Here is a 19,302-nt window from a genome sequence, read left to right on the forward strand (position 1 = left end):
TCTTCCAGAGTTAGGCTTGCTTTCCAATTTTAGATTTTTTAATTAAAGTATATTTTTAATTATGTACAAGTACTCAGAGGCCCCTGAGAACATTTTAAGCTCTTGGTTGGTGTTCAATTAATTTTAACTAATAACAGCAAGAATTAATACAAATTGGATTATATTATTATAACAATACTTGGAAAACAAACCAGTACTTAGCAGCAAATAATGCCCCTTTTTATAAGCACCAAAAGACTAATATTTGTCTACCTTTTACTCTGTACTCTTTTTTAGCAAATATTCATTCATTCATTCATTCATTCATCTTAAGAAATGATTCCATCCATTCAATGCTGAGCACCGGACAATGAGATGGACACTGTCTTGGACATAAATATGAGGAAAGGAAGTCACTGCTCGCCCAAAGCCAGGGTTTGGACACAAACCTAAGCAGAGAAGGGCAAAGATCCGGACTTTTGAGAGGAGGAAAACCAGACTCGGCTGTAGGCCTCACAAAAGCAGAGGCACGCAGGAGGGTGGGGACAGTGGGAGGGCTTCCCCACGGGAGATGGTAACGCCATCTGGGGAGGCAGGACGCAGGGGTCGACTATCACTACAGGTGAAAGGCACACAGGGAACTTGCACGGTGAATTCTGGAGCCTAGAATATTCTAGGGAAAGGATGATTGATTTTGCCGCAGTGACTGGAGATTGCCATGGAAGACCAGACAAGAGCTACGTGCAAGCAACAGATAGCTGACCCCGGTGGGTGCGTCAGGCCGATGCGGCTGAGGGAGTCAAAGGAGCCCGGCCTGGCTGCCAGAGCAAGGGTGTGCGAGGCGATCGGGAACCGGAGCAGCAATCTCCAGCGTGGGAAGGGGGCAGGTCACGCTGAAAAGGTAGAAGCCACAGGACTGTCCTTCCCTCCATCAATCCTCCCCAAACCTGAGCACAGGCCAGCTGGAAGGCTTGCTAACACGCAGACAGCCGGGCCCTGCCCTCAGGGCCTTGGATTCGGTGAGTCTAGATGGACCGGGACACTCGGTCACCTCTAGCAAGTGCCCGGCTGCTGCTGCTGCTCCGGGCCCCCCAGGGGAATGGCTGCCTGAGACCACTCCCTGGTGACCAAGAAGAATTTTGAGGGAGACAGCGTGAGAAGCCACTGGAGAGCATGCGGGCAGCAGGTGGCCGTGACAAGGAGCACAAAGCTCCCAAGGAAAGAGTGAGGCATGGAATTCTGTTCCTCTCCTGCCATTGTCCCCGGGCCCACGTTGCCCGATGGCTGGAACGAGTGGCCCCAGGACTACGTCAGGGGAGCACAGAGGCCGGCAGCAGGCCAGGGTGGGACGGAGGCAGGTGGGCCGAGGGGCTGCAGGGCCGGGCGGGCCAGCCAGTGAGGCTCCACCGCGGAGTGCTCCGTGGATTCCACCAGAGGCAGAAGTGATGGAGCACATGGGCCCAGAATTCAATATAAACGTGAAAAATATTATAAACGAGATAGGAGGAGATAGTATCAATATGAAACAAGAATGCATAAAAAAGAAACAGAAATATGGAAGCGAAGACGGAGTCGTGGAGACAGCACCGTGCGGGGCGCCAGCAGGAGGGGTGCAGACACGAGCTGCTGTGGGGAAGACGCCGTGAGGGGTGTCCCGGGGGAAAGCAGCGTGAGAAGGAACATGAATTCGAGAAAAGCCGAGAAATGAGGCCGAGCAGGAGTGCCAACAGCCAGAAAGTAAGAATCTCAAAAAAGTAACTTTAAAGTGGGAAGGAAGAGAAATGCATGAAGGTGAACTTCTCGGGATTGAAGAGAGGGAGAGGACCTCGCTGGAGTCAGCCGGCGTGGAATCAGAGGCCATGGAACCCTGGCCCGCGGGCACAGGATGGCACACAGGGAGGCACGCGGCCTCCGAGGGCTCGCCCCAGAGCCAGAGCCGCCCCGACATCAGATGTTTCAACAGCACGGAAGGCACAGGACGGGGAAGTGACGCCTTCCAGACCTGGAAGCAAAAATACTTCGCAGCAAGCCACGCGCTCCTGCAAACGGGAAGGCGCGCCGGAAACCAGTCGCCTTCACGGGCCTCGGAAGGTTCCCGCACAGACTCACGCGGACCGTGGCCCTGCAGCACGGAGCTAAGTGCGAGGGAAGCGACTCCCGCAGCGCCACGAGGGATCGCGGGAGGCGGGGGGACAGCCTGGGTTGCCGTTTGGAAAACTTCAAGGAGGGCACTTGATGGGATGAGCACTGGGGGTGATACTATACGTTGGCAAATTGAATTTAAAATTTTTAAAAATGTAAAAGATTTAAAAATTTGGTCAAAGAAATCTTACTCGCCATAACCCCCAATTCGAAGGGTGCCTCACGGCAAGGCGGTGGGGCCGTCGAGGGGAGCAAACAGGGTAACGGTCCCGTCGGGAGGGAAGGAGGCGAGCAGCCCAGCACCTGTGAGGCCCAGCGGGCGACAGGCGCCCGAGGAGCTGGAGCCCTGGTCGGATTCTGGGGTCCAGGAGGATCGGGGCGCCTTCCGCAGAAACAAGGATGAGGTGAGCTGACGGCTCGGGGGACGGAGGTGCAGGAGGTGAGCTCTCTCTCCACAGTGGCTGCGCTGGGAGGAAACCGGACCCTGGAGAAGCTCGAGTCAAGGTCTTCCCTCGGGCGAGCTCCCCTTGCCAGGACGAGACTGGGGGCGCGGGTCTGTTTGGACGTCTGTTCTAGAAGGCTAAGTGTTCCTTCCAGGAAGTGAGGAGACCAAATCAACCTACTATTCGTACGTCCAAGCATTTCTTTCATTCCCTGGCTCTGCACTTCTTCTAAGCTCGACCATAAAGAATTGGAGGGAGAAAAAGTAATAAGCTTATCCATCTTATGACCTATTTTCCCTCCTAATGTCCTGTTGCCTTGCTTGCTTCGCCTCTGCCATTTCACGTGTAACACGTGGGATTAATTCCACGACCGCTCCTGGCCCTTCCAAAAGGGCACACAAGTCTGTCTGCCCCGCACGACTGTCCCTCTGTCTTTGAGAGTCACACACCGATATTTATAGCTGCATTCTGGAATCATCCAGGACCCGCGGTACGGATTTTTAGGTGACATCTAACTTGCCCGGCATGCGTAGGGTCACCTTGGGATTCACCTCCCTCGCTAGGGCTAATGACGACCCCGACCCCGTGGCTCTAAACGCCCAACAGTTTGTCCTGCTCACAAGAGATGCTCAGTCTCCCTCGGTGGTGTCACAACCGTTGATTGTAAATGTGATTGTAAATCAATCGTTTACATTTTAATTTACCCCCAAGAGAGATAATCAACATGTGAAATAGGAGTAAAGGCTTTGGCTCTTCCACCCCAAGGCCCACCGTCTGGGGACCATCACTGCCCATAAAGATGATCCTTCTGCATGTGGATGTCCAATTTTCCCAGCACCATTTACTGAAGAGACTGTCTTTCTTCCAATGGATAGTCTTTCCTCCTTTTTTTTTTAATTTTTATTTATTTATGATAGTCACACACACAGAGAGAGAGAGAGAGAGAGAGAGACAGGCAGAGGGAGAAGCAGGATCCATGCACCGGGAGCCCGACGTGGGATTCGATCCCGGGTCCTCAGGATCGCGCCCGGGGCCAAAGGCAGGCGCCAAACCGCTGCGCCACCCAGGGATCCCATCTTTCTTCCTTTATCGAATATTAGTTGACCATAAAGTTCAGGGTCCACTTCTGGGTTCTCTATTCTGTTCCATTGATCTATGTGTCTGTTTTTGTGCCAGGACCACACTGTCTTGATGACCACAGCTTTGTAGTACAACCTGAAATCTGGCATTGTGATGCCCCCAGATATGGTTTTCTTTTTTAAAATTCCCCTGGCTATTCGGGGTCTTTTCTGATTCCACACAAATCTTAAAATAATTTGTTCTAACTCTCTGAAGAAAGTCCATGGTATTTTGATAGGGATTGCATTAAACGTGTACATTGCCTGGGTAACCTTGACATTTTCACAATATTAATTCTGCCAATCCATGAGCATGGAATATTTTTCCATCTCTTTGTGTCTTTCTCAATTTCCTTCAGAAGTGTTCTATAGTTTTTAGGGTATAGATCCTTTACCTCTTTGGTTAGGTTTATTCCTAGGTATCTGATGCTTTTGGGTGCAATTGTAAATGGGATTGACTCCTTAATTCCTCTTTCTTCAGTCTCATTGTTAGTGTATAGAAATGCCACTGACTTCTGGGCATTGATTTTGTATCCTGCCACGCTACCGAATTGCTGTATGAGTTCTAGCAATCTTGGGGTGGAGGCTTTTGGGTTTTCTATGTAGAGTATCATGTCATCGGCGAAAAGGGAGAGTTTGACTTCTTCTTTGCCAATTTGAATGCCTTTAATGTCTTTGTTGTCTGATTGCTGAGGCTCGGACTTCCAGTACTATGTTGAATAGCAGTGGTGAGAGTGGACATCCCTGTCTTGTTCCTGATCTTAGGGGAAAGGCTCCCAGTGCTGCTCCATTGAGAATGATATTTGCTGTGGGCTTTTCGTAGATGGCCTTTAAGATGCTGAGGAATGTTCCCTCTATCCCTACGCTCTGAAGAGTTTTGATCAGGAATGGATGCTGTATTTTGTCAAATGCTTTCTCTGCATCTATTGAGAGGATCCACATGCAGAAGAATGAAACTAGACCACTCTCTTGCACCAGACACAAAGATAAACTCAAAATGGATGAAAGATCTAAATGTGAGACAAGATTCCATCCAAATCCTAGAGGAGAACACAGGCAACACCCTTTTTGAACTCGGCCACAGCAACTTCTTGCAAGATACATCCATGAAGGCAAGAGAAACAAAAGCAAAAATGAACTATTGGGACTTCATCAAGATAAGAAGCTTTTGCACAGCAAAGGATACAGTCAACAAAACTACAAGACAACCTACAGAATGGGAGAAGAGATTTGCAAATGACGTGTCAGATAAAGGGCTAGTTTCCAAGATCTGTAAAGAACTTATTAAACTCAACACCAAAGAAACAAACAATCCAATCATGAAATGGGCAAAAGACATGAACAGAAATCTCACAGAGGAAGACACAGACATGGCCAACATGCACATGAGAAAATGCTCTGCATCACTTGCCATCATGGAAATACAAATCAAAACCACAATGAGATCCCACCTCACACCAGTGAGAATGGGGAAAATTAACAAGGCAGGAAACCACAAATGCTGGAGAGGATGCGGAGAAAGGGGAACCCTCTTGCACTGTTGGTGGGAATGTGAACTGGTGCAGCCACTCTGGAAAACTGTGTGGAGGTTCCTCAAAGAATTAAAAACAGACCTGCCCTACGACCCAGCAATTGCACTGTTGGGGATTTACCCCAAAGACACAGATGCAGTGAAACGCCGGGACACCTGCACCCCGATGTTCACAGCAGCAATATCCACAATAGCCACACTGTGGAAGGAGCCTCAGTGTCCATCGAAAGATGAATGGATAAAGAAGATGTGGTTTATGTATACGATGGAATATTCCTCAGCCATTAGAAACGACAAATACCCACCATTTGCTTCAACGTGGATGGAACTGGAGGGTATTATGCTGAGTGAAGTAAGTCAACCGGAGAAGGACAAACATTATATGGTCTCATTCATTTGGGGAATATAAATAATAGTGAAAGGGAATAGAGGGGAAGGGAGAAGAAATGGGTAGGAATTATCAGAAAGGGAGACAGAACATAAAGACTCCTAACTCTGGGAAATGAACTAGGGGTGGTGGAAGGGGAGGAGGGTGGGGGGTGGGGGTGACTGGGTGACGGGTACTGAGGGGGGCACTTGATGGGATGAGCACTGGGGGTTATTCTGTATGTTGGCAAATTGAACACCAATAAAAAATAAATTTATTATTAAAAAAAAAAAAAAGATGATCCTTCATCCCACACCTCTTACTTTTCAACCTGGAAGGTTTGTGTCTTCCCTACGCCTCCTCAACTCACCCCCATGCAAGAGGCTGGGGCTCCTCATCCCCGGCAGTGCTCCCAGCGCTGAAGCCCTAGCCTTTCCCTCTACAACCTGCTAGCCCTGCTGCTCCCACTGCTCTGTCCTTCTGGTCCACCGATCCACACCAGGCCCCTGGTCTAAGATCACCAGACTGTCCCTGGATTCACTCCCACAACCAGCCATGGCCACCCTCCTCTCCTTATCCTCATGTCCACCTCACCTCTGTACCCCCTCTGTCTACCCCACACCATTGGCCACCTCACCTCTCCCCATCCCCATGGCCATACCCCCTCTATCCACCCACCTCTCCCTGTCCCCATGTCCACCTCACCTCTGTCCCCACTCCAACCCCCCTCTATCCATCCACCTCTTCCTGTCCCCGTGGCCACCTCACCTCTGTCCCCATTCCATCCCCCCTCTATCCACCCACCTCTTCCTGTCCCCATGGCCACCTCACCTCTGTCCCCATTCCGTCCCCTTCTATCCACCCCACCTCTCCCTGTCCCCATGGCCACCTCACATCTGTCCCCACTCCAAACCCCCCTCTATCCACCTACCTCTCCCTGTCCCCATGGCCACCTCACCTCTGTCCCCATTCCATCCCCCCTCTGTCCACCTCATCCCTCCCCGTCCCCATGGCCACCTCACCTCTGTCCCCCCCGTCTACCCCACCACTGGCCACCCCTCCTCTCCCCATCCCCATGGCCTCATTCACCAAATTCACTGCACCTAGCACATGTCAGATGTTCAATAAACTATGTTGAATGAAAAATGAAATAAACCGGTTAAAAATAAGTGTGGTAAAAAGACAGGAAATACTGTCTCCCCCAAAGAATCAGACTCAGAGTTAACGATGTCGCATCGCAGGCCTTGCTGGTCCAGGCCAGACATTCCCGCGCTGGGATCGGGTCTCCCACGGGTGCCGGAGCCTTACTTTCGCACGCCTCCTAGAGGGAAGACTTTTTCCCCAATTGTGGCCAGCACGCTGTTCCATTCGGTCAGAGTGAACTTGGGTATGATAATCTTTACAGGTGGGATAAACAGTCTTCCATTTGTGAAAACACTGTAAGAATGAAAAAAAAAAAAAGCATTCATTACCACCTTACACTTGAGGGTGAAACACTGGAAATTCCAAGAAGGACCCCTCATTACAGGACTAGGAGGGGCACGCACCGCACCAGGCGGCCCTCGGACACACGGCCCGGCCCGCCGGGGACCATCACCAAGCGGCTCGATGCTGAAGGCCCGGGGACACAGCAATACCGCAGGGAAACCTCTTTTCACAATCAAGTGCCCATGTGAACAGAACGAAACTCCACTTTTTAAATAACACGCCTCCACTATGGTGAGTAAACTGGAAGAAAATTGTGCCCATTTGGCAAATAAAGGGGGAATTCTGACTTTAAAAATGCAGTTACTGTCCCTTCCCATGGAGCCAAGATAGTGTCCAAGAGGAAATAATGTGCAATCCTCCGAAAAGATAATAAAACAACTGATTTCACTCGTGCAGTTTTAAGGCAGCTTCGCCGAGGTCCCAGCAGGTTTATTTTTCTCCTGTGTTGGAGGGAAGCAGGGGGTCAGCAGAGGGGAGAGACCACATGGCAAGGTTCTCCCGTTAATGAGGCTGTGCCACCTGGTCCAAGTCACTTGGCAACAGTTTTAGACTCTTGTGACTCCTACTAAAATAATGTAAAATACGAGCCTTGTTTCTTTAAGTCTAAAAGCAATGAATAGTATTTAACCTTAAGGAGCTCGATTTTACGATTCCAGCTTTCAATTTTTTACATTATTATTTATGGTTACTGTTGTTTTGTTGCCGTTTTTCCTGTAATGCAAATAACTTAAAATTGGATGAATACATCTCTTTTTCTTTTTAGAGCAAATCTAAACTTGAATATGTTTGTGAGAAAATACAGAGAATCTGTTTTCTTTTCTAATGCTCTATGGTAAGGGGCTTCCAATCAGTGCAGAGACCATCTCCTTCCATGGGTAAAATATTGCCCCAAAATAAACCCTAGAAAACAATGTTCTGTGCAAGTTATATCACAATGCACTTATGTGCTATCACTCCAAATAATATTTGCTACCCTGTTCCATCTATTGGTTTTCCTAAGTGTTTTATTCAAAAAGTCTTTACAAACACAGATTACTAATAATGAAACAAGTGTTTAAACAAGGTCATGTTGGGTTTTCATCTAAATTTTCAGGGATATTTAACATACATGCTTATCCTGAGTGTGGGGTAATGGGCACTGTTATGAACTGAATTGTATCCCCCCCAAAACTGTGGCAGCCCCAGCAGACAGACACACAGACACATACAGCAGCGCTGCTCAGAGTATCACGATCTTCCTCAGGTGCAAGCTGGTCACATAGACTGAGGAGATGCATGGGATTAATAACCATTGACCCATTCTTTCCATTTCGCAAAATCCAATGCATGGAAATGAAACAGATTTATATGTAAAGATGTTTCCCACAGGATTATTTATAGAAACAAAAACATAAAAACAACCTCTAGGTCCAGGAACTGAGCAATGGTTAAATAAATTGTGGCCCAGCCATACAATAATCACTTATGCATCCGTTTAAAATTGTTTATGCAGAATTTATATTTACAGGGGAAATGGTCAAATATAATTAATGTCGTAAAAAAAAATGCACAACAGAAGATACAAAGAGAACAGGAAAAGTAAGTGTCCCTCCAGCTAATAGTGGTTGTCCGAAGTGTAGGATGAGGGATTTTTATTTCACTCTTTACACTTTTCTAGGTTCTCACATTTATTTATAATAAGCATGCAAACATGGGGAAAGCTACCCATATGAATATTTTAATTTTAAAAGACCCCCCCAAAAAGGAAAGAACTGTTATCTCCAATTTATAAATTAGGAAATCACAAGTTCAGAGGGCATGCTGGACTAAACACGTCACCCAAAGTTTGCTAGTTGAGATGAAGAATGAACTAGACCTTGCTACACCAGAATTCAAGCATCAGACCGGTCGCCGGCTGGATGGCTGACCGACCAACCCCACTGGAACACCCAAGAACGGTTTCCCAGGAACGCAGGTGATGGAGAGGTAACAGGTGGGCAGGAGCCCCTGGCACATGGCAAAAGCCCAGCACCATTAGATTAGAGCACATCCAAATTTTGGGAAACTTTGTAGCTTTTTTTTTTTTTTTGCCTTTTTTTTTTAAAGCACAGCTTACCCATGTGTGCTCATAAGGAACCATCTCCAAAATACACTATGTGGTAAAATAAAAGGAGGCTGCACAACAGTATTTGTAGGATATTATGTTTGCCAAAGTGTGTACCTGGGAGCCTGCACTCCAAGGACCCTCCAGAAGGGTTAGCAGTGGTTGCCTCTGGGAAGTCACTAGAGATACAGGGATATAAAGTGGGAGGAACACTTACTTTTAATGTATACCTTTTAAAACTATATATTTATTTACCGCGGGCATGGGTTGCTCTGGTCACAAAAAAATCATTGATTTTCAAAAATAACTGAAATAAGAGAAGTTAAAGGCATAAAACTATAGTCAATGTACCACCAATGGTGCTCATTAATGTTTAATAGGAAATATTTTAAATATTCTAAGGAGGACATATTTTAAATTATTAAAATAGGAAATATTTTAATTCTTTTTTTAAAGATTTTATTTATTTATGCATGAGAGACACACAGAGAGAGAGAAACAGAGACATAGGCAGAGGGAGAAGCAGGCTCCATGTGGGGAGCCCGATGTGGGACTCGATCCTGGGACTCCACCGGGCAGATGCTTAACCGCTGAGCCACCCAGGTGTCCCTAATTTTTTTCAAATAGGAAATACCACATGGATCTAGGAATGGACTTCAGTCAGGTGCCTGTGATGGTGATTACAATGACCCAACATGTACCAGGTTACACAGCTTGCTTAGAGGCTGAAGGACATAAATCGAGCCTCAACCTCCACTTCAAATTTATATCGCCTGGACCAGTTCAATTCTAAGGAGACCCAGACAGGGGAGCATGGGGCTCTCCCTCCAAATCCAGCACATGCTCAATGAGCCACCCCAACCCCATCACCCCACCACCCCACCCATGAGGATGAGAGAAGCCTCTGGAACCCATCTTAACTATTTTGTTTGCTTGTTTTTATAGTTACAAGGTCTCCAAGCAAAAATGATCAGGTCTTTGTAGATAAGACACTGTGTTTCAATGGATATTTGGGTCCATCTAGTGGAATTTCTGACACACCAATATAATGCATGGAGTACATGTGTACATGGTCTGCATGGAGCAAGTGTAAGTGGTAATAGAAAAATGTCCATCAAAATAAGTGAGAATCACTGATGTCTTGGCTCATGCCAGAAAAAAAAAAAAAAAAAAAATATATATATATATATATATAGCTTTAGCAATATGCTTCTTTGCCAGGAAGGACCATAAGCCAATCCTGTCCCCTGAGATTTCTATACATTCTTCAGAACCAGAGGTCTTTCACAAAATTCGGAAACACTGTGCCTCTCATCCTTTCAAACCAGCTCTCAGACTTGCAGAAGGCACAATGGAAAGGCCTAGCTGTTGACGTGTGTGCCCTGCACACGAGCAAGGAAAGGTATTTGATCGTGGAGGCTCTGAAGAGAGATGAAAGAGGCCAAATTTGACTAATCAACAGGTCACATTTCCCACATCCCTCCACTTCCCAGTCTGGGCTCTGAGGAATCTATGTAGCAGGGGCTTTCCATCCAATGGGCCCCCAGCCCCCTGACGGTCAGCACAAGCATGGAGGGCACCGGGTCAGGAATGTGGCAGATGCTGACGGCAGCCAGGACTGGACGCCCCTGCTAGTGTCGCCTGGACATGGAGAGCCCCTGCCTCTTGCTGAAATTCTGTCCACTGGGAGCAGAACATGGTAAAAGGGAGTGACCTATGCCCACCTCAATACCAGAGACTTTAATCTGTAAAATATTATGGATTAAAATTAAAATATCACAATACGAGGAGGATTTGGAGAGAACTGCCATCTGGGGAGCGTCAGAGCTGGGACCGGCAGCGTGGGCCTTTTGGACAGGTCGCCAGGGAGCCCTCAGCGCACCTTGCCACGCGGCTCGGGAGTCCCGTTTTACAAGCAAGGGAGCCAGTTCAGGGAGACCAGGTGTGTGCCATTCACAAAGACAGTAAAATAAAAGTAGGATTTGAGGGATCCCTGGGTGGCTCACGGTTTAGCACCTGCCTTCAGCCCAGGGCATGATCCTGGAGTCCTGGGATCGAGTCCCACATGGAGCCTGTTTCTGTCTGTGTCTCTCATGAATCAATAGATAAAATCTTTTTTTTTTTTTTTTAAAGGCAGGATTTGAGCCAATGATTTGTTGAGTCAAGTATGTTCTTTGTCCCAACCCCAAAACGTAAGCCAGACGGGCCCAGAACGTGGCCTCCATCACTCTGGACACCTGCACACCGAGCAGCACAGAAGCAGGACTCCCTGTAACCCCAGGGCTCTGCCAGCAAGAGCTCAGGGTGGGGAAGCCACGCGTGAGTGTCCTTTCAACACCCAGCAGCTGCAACTGCTGGATTGAAAACCAAATAAATAAACCCTAAGACCAAATTGTCTGCGTGAAGCCCTTGGATTTCAACCTCCATGTAAACTGTTGGACAGCATGGCAATTGGAATGTTTTTCCAAAATCAGGGTTCAAGGGAAGAAAGGATATGTAGCACCTAAAAGGCTGAATCATACAGGTGTCCCTGCCAGAGAGAGGGAGAGAAGGAGGAGGGGAGGAGGAGAGGGGTGAAGGGGAGAGGGGTGAAGGGGTGAAGGCAAGTCCGCGTAGCTCGAACATTTATCTTTAAGGAGCTACAGCAGTCGTGATTTCTCACCCACAAGACCTTACTCACTTAACGTGTCGAGATGTACGATGAAATGTCTGCCACCTGGACGGCACAATCATATCACAATGTACCACTGGTTTGATCTGAAAAAAAAAGAAAAAAGCAGGCCTGAGACTTCAGTTCAAACTGGCGAACACCTGGTAAATACCAATGGCCTGCAGAGCACGGCCCCAAAACCTAAATGAAGGCAGGGAGGCCCCAGGACGGGCTCCAGGGAGGCTGGATTCCCTGCTGGGAGCAGAACGGGACTCCCACCCAGCCAGGCCAGGTGACGGGGATGGGGGTCAGTGGCTGTGGACTCCAGTGGGGGTGAAGGTCCCGTGCGCAGGTGCAGAGCACAGTGGGCTGGAGCAGTCACGGGAGGTCGGGGGAAACACACCGACCAGGGTGCTAAGGGGCGCCCAGCAGCTCATCGCCCGGCAGGTGTCGGGTGGGCTCCCCAGGTATGTGGCTCAGGCAAATTGTGGGCGCCAAGAATGACTGAGGTTTCTTTTTTTTTTTAATTTTTATTTATTTATGATAGTCACAGAGAGAGAGAGAGGCAGAGACATAGGCAGAGGGAGAAGCAGGCTCCATGCACCGGGGCCCGACGTGGGATTCGATCCCGGGTCTCCAGGATCGGGCCCTGGGCCAAAGGCAGGCGCCAAACCGCTGCGCCACCCAGGGATCCCATGACTGAGGTTTCTGAGTTAGGCTACGGGGGACGAGCTAAATGTCCTGCCAGGTGGTGAGAGGGCCTCCCCGGGCTCCCCGATGCTTCTCTTCCCTGCGACTCCAACCTAAGGGGCTGAGCCACCCCTGGGGCCTCATTCACCTTCAGCCTCATGCCCCCCAGGGCCTAGACCCTCCGGGGCGACAAGGATGGGAGCCCTGCCGTGGACAAGCAGAACCTCTCTTCCTCACGGTCTTCTCCTTTAAGAGTCCGGAAAAGCAAGAGGAGGGGATTGCGCCCTTGGCGCACTGGGGGATTGAGCCCATGGCCCCGCGCAGCCCCGGAGCTTCTCGAGGCCTCTCCATCAGCACCCCTGAAAGTTGCCCCAGCTGTGTTCCTTCCCTGTCATCCAGCCCACCCAGCTGGAGAGCTTGGGGCCTCATCACCCTCCAGCCCTCCATAGCCCAAAAGCCTCCCCGGGCACACGAGGCCCCCACATTGCCTCTCCCCGAGTGCACCCACCTCATTCCACTGCTCCACGTAGGACCTCGGCAGCACAGGGCCTTTGCTCAGGCTCCTGCCAGCTCAGAGCCCATGTACCACGCACAGCACAGCCACTCCATGCCAGCGCTAAACCCATTCCACCAAACACCCTCTAATGACACCCTCTAATGAGTGGGTCGCCCAGGCCACATGCTGCTGTCCCTGTAAGGTGGCCCTGCTGCACAGTGAGCTCCTGGCTGAGATGCACGAGCCACCCTTCCTCACACCAAGGCCACTGGAAGGCCTGACCTGGAGCCTCACCTCCCCAGAGGCCTACCTGGAGCCCCGCCCCCAAGAGCCCTACCTGGAGCCCCGCCCCCGGCACTGCTGCACCTGCACACCTGCTGCTGCCCCTCCCTCACCAGTCTCAGGCCCACCATGCAGCTCACAGCAGGGGACGAGTCACTCTGTACCGGAACCATTAGCTGCAGGCCTGGGGCTGGGACTGGGGTCCAACCACGAACCCCTCCCTCATTCCCTTGCTCCTGAGCCTTATCTCTGCCCCGAGCGCGCTGCCTCCCTGAGCTCCTCTCCCTGCCAGGCCTGCAGCTGGGAGAGGCTCTGCCCGAGGTGGGCACCGGCGCTCGGGGCCCTGCTCCAGCAGGGAGGGCAGGAGGGCAGAGGCCGACCGCCCGGGCCCACAGCTGGATCCCCCCACTCCGCTTGCCTGGACATCGTCTCCCCCAACCCCGCCTGCCTGACCGCCTTGTGTCCCCCCGCACCTGCCTGGACGCCCTGTACACCCCCACCCCACCCGCCTGGATGCTCTGTCTCCCCCCACCCCGTCCTGCCTGACCGCCCTGAGTCCCCCCACCCTGCCTGCTTGGACGCCCTGTCTCCCCCCACTCCCTAGTCCTGCCAGGCTGCCCCGCTCACACCCACACAGACCACCCAGACCTGTGACATTGTCGCAGCTCTCCCAGTTACCCCACGTGCGTCAGAGTCACCTACAAAGCTCCTTTGCCAAGAATAACACCGACCTGTGTCCTCCGGGTTCACCATGAGAGGGACGAGGGAGCTGCATGGACCATTAACAGGGGTGACAAAGTTTGGGCATCTCCTGCTCTCCCCGGCACTGGTTTTTAAAAAGAGGAGGAGAAAATGCCATTCTGGGTCTTCTGAGGCCCCGAGGAGGCAGGGGGCCCGCCGGGTAGAGTGGAGAAGGGTCAGAAGGACGAGTCACGGCGAGGTGACCGAGGAGAAGGCCCGTCCAGCACCTGCTGCGGCTTGAACCACCGAGTCAGGAGGGAGGGCTGCCTGAGAGGCCCGGACGGGCAGAGCAGGCCACGGGCAACCGCAGGTGGGACGAGGGCACGTGGACCCTGCAGCCCAGGCCTCACATCCAGCCCGCCTCGCCCTGCCCCTGCCCGCGCGAGCCTGCGGGGCCGATGGAGCCCTGAGCTGAGTCCAGTCCTGTCTGCAGGGGGGACGACACAGCTTGCAGGGGCCTGTGAGATAACAGAAGACGCGCGACACCACACCTGCCCCGTAGTGATAACTCCCCATGCAGTGAACCCGAGTCTCCCAACACATCAGACAGAGATGCAGAGAGATGGCAGGACGGAGAGAGACACAGAGAGGTGGTGGGACGGAGAGAGATGCAGAGATGGCGGGGTGGAGAGAGACACGGAGAGATGGTGGGACGGAGAGAGATGGCGGGATGGAGAGAGACGCAGAGAGGTGGTGGGACAGAGAGACACAGCCTCTGGGCATCTGCATCTCACTGAGGCCCCGAGAGAATGCTGGTCTGACCCACAGCCAGCTGCTCGTCCCCCCACTTCCCCATCTCTACCCCAGAACCTGGGAGACACTGGGGAGTCCCTTGCTCCTTACAGCCCGCAGCTAAACCATTAGCACGTCTCCGCCTCCCCCCATGCCCGCAACCCCCCCCCTTCAGAGCCATACCCCCTCCCCCGCGGCGCTCGCCGTCCCCGCCCCTACCGTGCTGGCCAGGCGGCTGTCCTCGCATCCCACCCTCACCCCCTCCCCACACGGGGCAGAGTCGCCTTTGGACACAGCAGTCGCCGTGGTCACCCTGTGACTCAGCCCCTGTGGCGGCGATGGCTACTCGCCCACGACACCCCCTCCCCTCCCGGCCTCCCCACACCACAGCCCCGCACGCACTCCTGCAGCTCTTGAACATCAAGACCTTGAGCCTGGAACGTTCTCCTGGGTCTGCACACCTCCCTCTTCCCTGCACGAGGAAGTCACTTTGGAAGCAGCTCCTCAGAGAGGCCCTCCCGGACCAGTCACGCCCTAGATTCGTTTCCACCACAGCATTTAATACTGTCTTAATGTTCGTGCTTATTTATTTACCTATTATCGATTCCTCCTTATAGGCTGCAAGCCTCCTGAGAAGCAGAGCTCTCGACTGTCACATGGGACAAAGGACCCCCAGAGTCCGAAGAGCGAGTGGCCCACAGGAGGAGTTGGAGAAGGACGCCGTGACTGTGAATGAATAGACGCTGTCACGGCAAGTGATAAACAGCCCTGCTCCTCCAGGAAGAATCCAGAAAACGCAAGGTCATTGGAGACCTAGAGCCATGTCACACCATCTAGAAGATTATATCCACCTGCCTGCTGATAGCAGCACCATCAAAGCCTCGAGCATCAATAGCTACCATGAATTTACTGACCTAGTTTAAAAACAAAACAACAGAAATTATTATCTGCAAAATTCTATTAAGGTACAACTACCCTAAGAAACAGCTTTCTGCTTCATCGCCTCAAATTATGGAAACAATGAGCTAATTGGTTTTTTATGTGTTAATGATTCATTAACCCTGCTATCACCTGCCTAATTAAATAACCCCAGCAATTAAATACATGATTCTGGATTTTTTTTTCCTCTGAACTGCATATAATCTCCTAAGAAAGCTCATGTGGCTTTCTGTAACTGTCTGGCGGTGATGACAGCTTCAGAAATCGTGTCACCCATCTGCCTGAGAGGCTGAAGGGCTCAGTGGGCTTTGTGGCTCCTTAACCAACTGTCCGAGGTAATTAAACCAAATCCACACCCACGCCAGAAGACCCTTCAGGTTACCGCAGGTGTATTTCCGGCTCTGGCTTACTAGGCCTGCTCCGCAGCAGGAGTTGCATCCACACCTCACCCTCAAAATAACCAGGCCAAACACCTGCGTGTAAACAACCCGAGCTGCTAAGAATCTTCACCAAGAACACACCGTCGCAAAGCGTCCTGGCCGTAATAAGCCATCAAAAAAATATTTTATCGTAGATTTTAGCAAACTGGGGATTTGAACCTCTGCCAGCGGGGCACTTAGGAGGCTGTGTCCTGAGTCTGAGTCATCCGCGATTCGGGCACTGGCTCCATCACCTTCAATTTTGATAACCTTGAACGGGTTGTGCACCTGTGTCCTCGCGTGCGAATGCAGACGAAAGTGGTGCCTGTCGTGTAAGGTCTGCTTTCAGGATGTGTGACAGGAGATGAGAAGGTGCAATTGTGGGGCGCTCAGCAAAACGCCAGGAATGCGTTAGGAGCTCAGCTGGGAGCAGCTGTGGCGGTGGGGTGGTGGTGGCGGCTGTTATTGCTGTTAGCCTCCCAAGTCTCTAGTCTTGGCACCTCATCCAGCTGCTCCGACTACCCTCAGTGAACATCCTCACAGCCTGTTTGAGGTGCAAGACCCCAAACAAAAAAGACCCAAGTGAGTCTAGCACCAAGAAAAGACCCCGTCACGTACCCACATCAGGGGGAGAGTCTCATAATTAGTGAACGGTGCTCATCAGGGTCTGGAGCGTGTGCTGTGCAAGCTGGAGTAACAGAGAGGCTCCTACACCACTTAACAAGTGGCCCTTTGCTTAGCCTAAGGGCCCAAACAGATATACTTGTAAAGGGACACACAATGGCCACAGGTCACAGAAACCCCACGGAAGGTACAGTGGGCTCTCCTTTGCTCATTCTGCCCATTAAGGAAAAGGTCACCCTGGGCCACCTCCAAAGGCACTTCAGTTCTCGTTCTGAGATCCTCTGAGTCCAAAACAAACAAAACCCAAAAAATCAGCTTAAACTCTTTCCAAAAACGTCCAAGAATCATCATAGGTTAGCCATTCTGGAGCAGCGAGGTGCGGGGTGGGAAAGGCAAGCAGGTGGGGAATCACGCTTCCCCCACCCTGGCACCATTGCCTATAGAAATGTGGCAAATCTGAGCAAGCCCTCGGCACCTCTGCAGCCCTCCCCCGGCTTTTACCATGTGGGCACTAGATGGGGAGACCAGGCAGGTGTGTCTAAGACACGGGGGGACTCAGTCGGTGAAGCGTCTGCCTTCAGCTCATGACCCCGGGGTCCTGGGATGGAGTGTCAGGCTCCCTGCTCAATGGGGAGTCTGCTTCTCCCTCTCCCCTCCCCGCTGCTCACACTCTCTCTCCATCTCTCGCTCTCTAATCTTAAATAAATAAAATCTTTTCTAAAAATATAACAAAAATAAAAATAAAACATGGCTGGAGAAATAGATTCTTGGCCTTCTTGGTCATGATGATGATGAATTTTTATTTCCCATTTTTTGGAAAATGTCGAGTTTTTTTTTTACATTCAATAAAACAGAAGAACTATGACTGGGGTTTTAGAATTGACTCATCTGATACCATGTACCTTGTAAAGTTCTATCATGATTCTAAAAGTTGGGATTGCCGCCCCCTCCCGGCATGTGGAGAGGGCCGCAGGGACGCTGCCCAGACCTCCCTGGGGGTTTCTCCATGATGATGGCACAGGAGGGCAGGTCCCTGTCTGGGTTCCTGCGTGCCCTCCACGACAGCGGCTGCGCTGGATGATCATGAGCCTTGAGTGGAAGTCGCAGAGCTAGAGGAGCGGAAAGGCTGAGGATGGGCCAGGCCGGCATTCCCAGGTCTCTGGGGAGGCCTGGAGACCAGCCACTCGCCTGGAATCAGCCAGGTAGTTCAGAGCAGCTGACGCGAGAGCTCCTGCCCCGACGACAGCCCCTGCTCTGCAGCCGAACAACGACAACAGCAACCACTGTCCACTGAGCTCCTAAGTCACCTGGGGCCTCTTGCTAGGCAGCGGGCCGTGGGTTGCCTCATTTTGTGTTACTCTTACCAAGAGCAACAGTGTTTCCCACCTAACTACTCCTATATTTCAAATCCTATTGGTTTGGTGATTTATTTCTTCATATTGTAAGATGCTTTATCTTCTCCAAACTATTTTGACTGCCAGCTGCTCCTCGTACACCAGCATCTCTCTCGCCCGCTCTCCTCATCCCACCTCGGCAACCTCAGGCCTCTTCTTCAAACAGAGGGGCCACAGTATGCAAAGCAAGCAATCACCCAGCGAGCATCCATGGGGTAAGCTCAACATTTAGAGAACATCCTTCAATGACTCCTTTTGGAAAAAATAAAATAGTAACACATGAGACCAACCACTCCGACGGGCCTGGTGTCAACCGTCTACATCACCATACAGTCTCAAATGATGGCATATGAATAAAATAACCAAAAAGGAAGAAAGAAGAGGGAGACTAAGAGGATGGAGGATTAGGAAAAATGCAAACAGAAGCAGAGAAGAAAAGAACGAAAGCAGAGTGAGCACAAGATAGCACATTTAAACTTCACCAGTATCCCCAGGGTCAGAGGTGGTTAAGTCTGCTCCCATGTTCACAGCGTGGGTTAGAAGAAATAATGAAGCTGCTGACAAATGCCAGCCAATGGAGGAGGAAGTTACCCGCATCAGCTTCCATGGCGAGGCTGGGAAAAGCAGGTCTACCCAGCAATCGGCAGACAGGGGAGGAGGAGGCAAGCAAGCAGGTCAACACCGCTTGGTGGGCCCAGGTCACACCCAAGCCAGTCACTCCCCTCCTCCGCCTGACACCACAACAGAAATCTCCATCGTAACTGGAGGGAATGATGCTGAGTGAAGTCAATCAGAGAAGGACAAACAGTATACGGTCTTATTCATTTGGGGAATATACAAAATAGTGAAAGGGAATAAAGGGGAAAAGAGAGAAAATGAGTGGGAAATATCAGTGAGGGAGACAGCACGTGAGAGACTCCTAACTCTGGGAAACGAACAAGGGGTAGTGGAAAGGGAAGTGACCGGGGGGAGGGGGTGACTGGGTGACGGGCACTGAGTGGGGCTGAGCACTGGGTAATATGGGATGGGATGAGCACTGGGTAATATGCTATATGTTGGCAAATTGAACTCCAATAAAAAAAATTTTTTTAAATCTCCATTGTTGGGCCAAGACGCTGTCTCCACAGTATCTCTGACAAAAATGCAAATGCATCACATGGCAGAGAAAGAAAGTCACTCCCTCC

The 19,302-nt window shown here is 50.9% G+C and overlaps 1 protein-coding gene across 17 annotated transcripts in view; it reads right to left on the reverse strand.

The window, feature by feature from the left end:
- Window positions 1-19,302, reverse strand: part of DCDC2C (doublecortin domain containing 2C) — a 93,961-nt gene that overhangs the window by 63,425 nt on the left and 11,234 nt on the right. For 16 of the 17 annotated variants that reach the window (XR_012004921.1, XR_012004918.1, XR_012004917.1 and 13 more), the window contains exons 3-4: window positions 11,832-11,908; window positions 6,889-7,017 (exon numbers count right to left, since the gene is read on the reverse strand). Coding sequence is in view for 6 of the 17 variants with exons in the window: in XM_072771221.1 (XP_072627322.1) it covers window positions 6,889-7,017; window positions 11,832-11,908 (206 nt within the window). In the remaining 11 variants the exon portion in view is untranslated. Of the gene's footprint in view, window positions 1-6,888; window positions 7,018-11,831; window positions 11,909-15,336; window positions 15,475-19,302 lie in introns of those variants that run through there. The other variant, XR_012004926.1, reaches the window with a different exon arrangement.

The sequence above is a fragment of the Canis lupus genome, chromosome 12 (assembly GCF_048164855.1).
Source record: "Canis lupus baileyi chromosome 12, mCanLup2.hap1, whole genome shotgun sequence".
Classification (NCBI taxonomy): domain Eukaryota; kingdom Metazoa; phylum Chordata; class Mammalia; order Carnivora; family Canidae; genus Canis; species Canis lupus.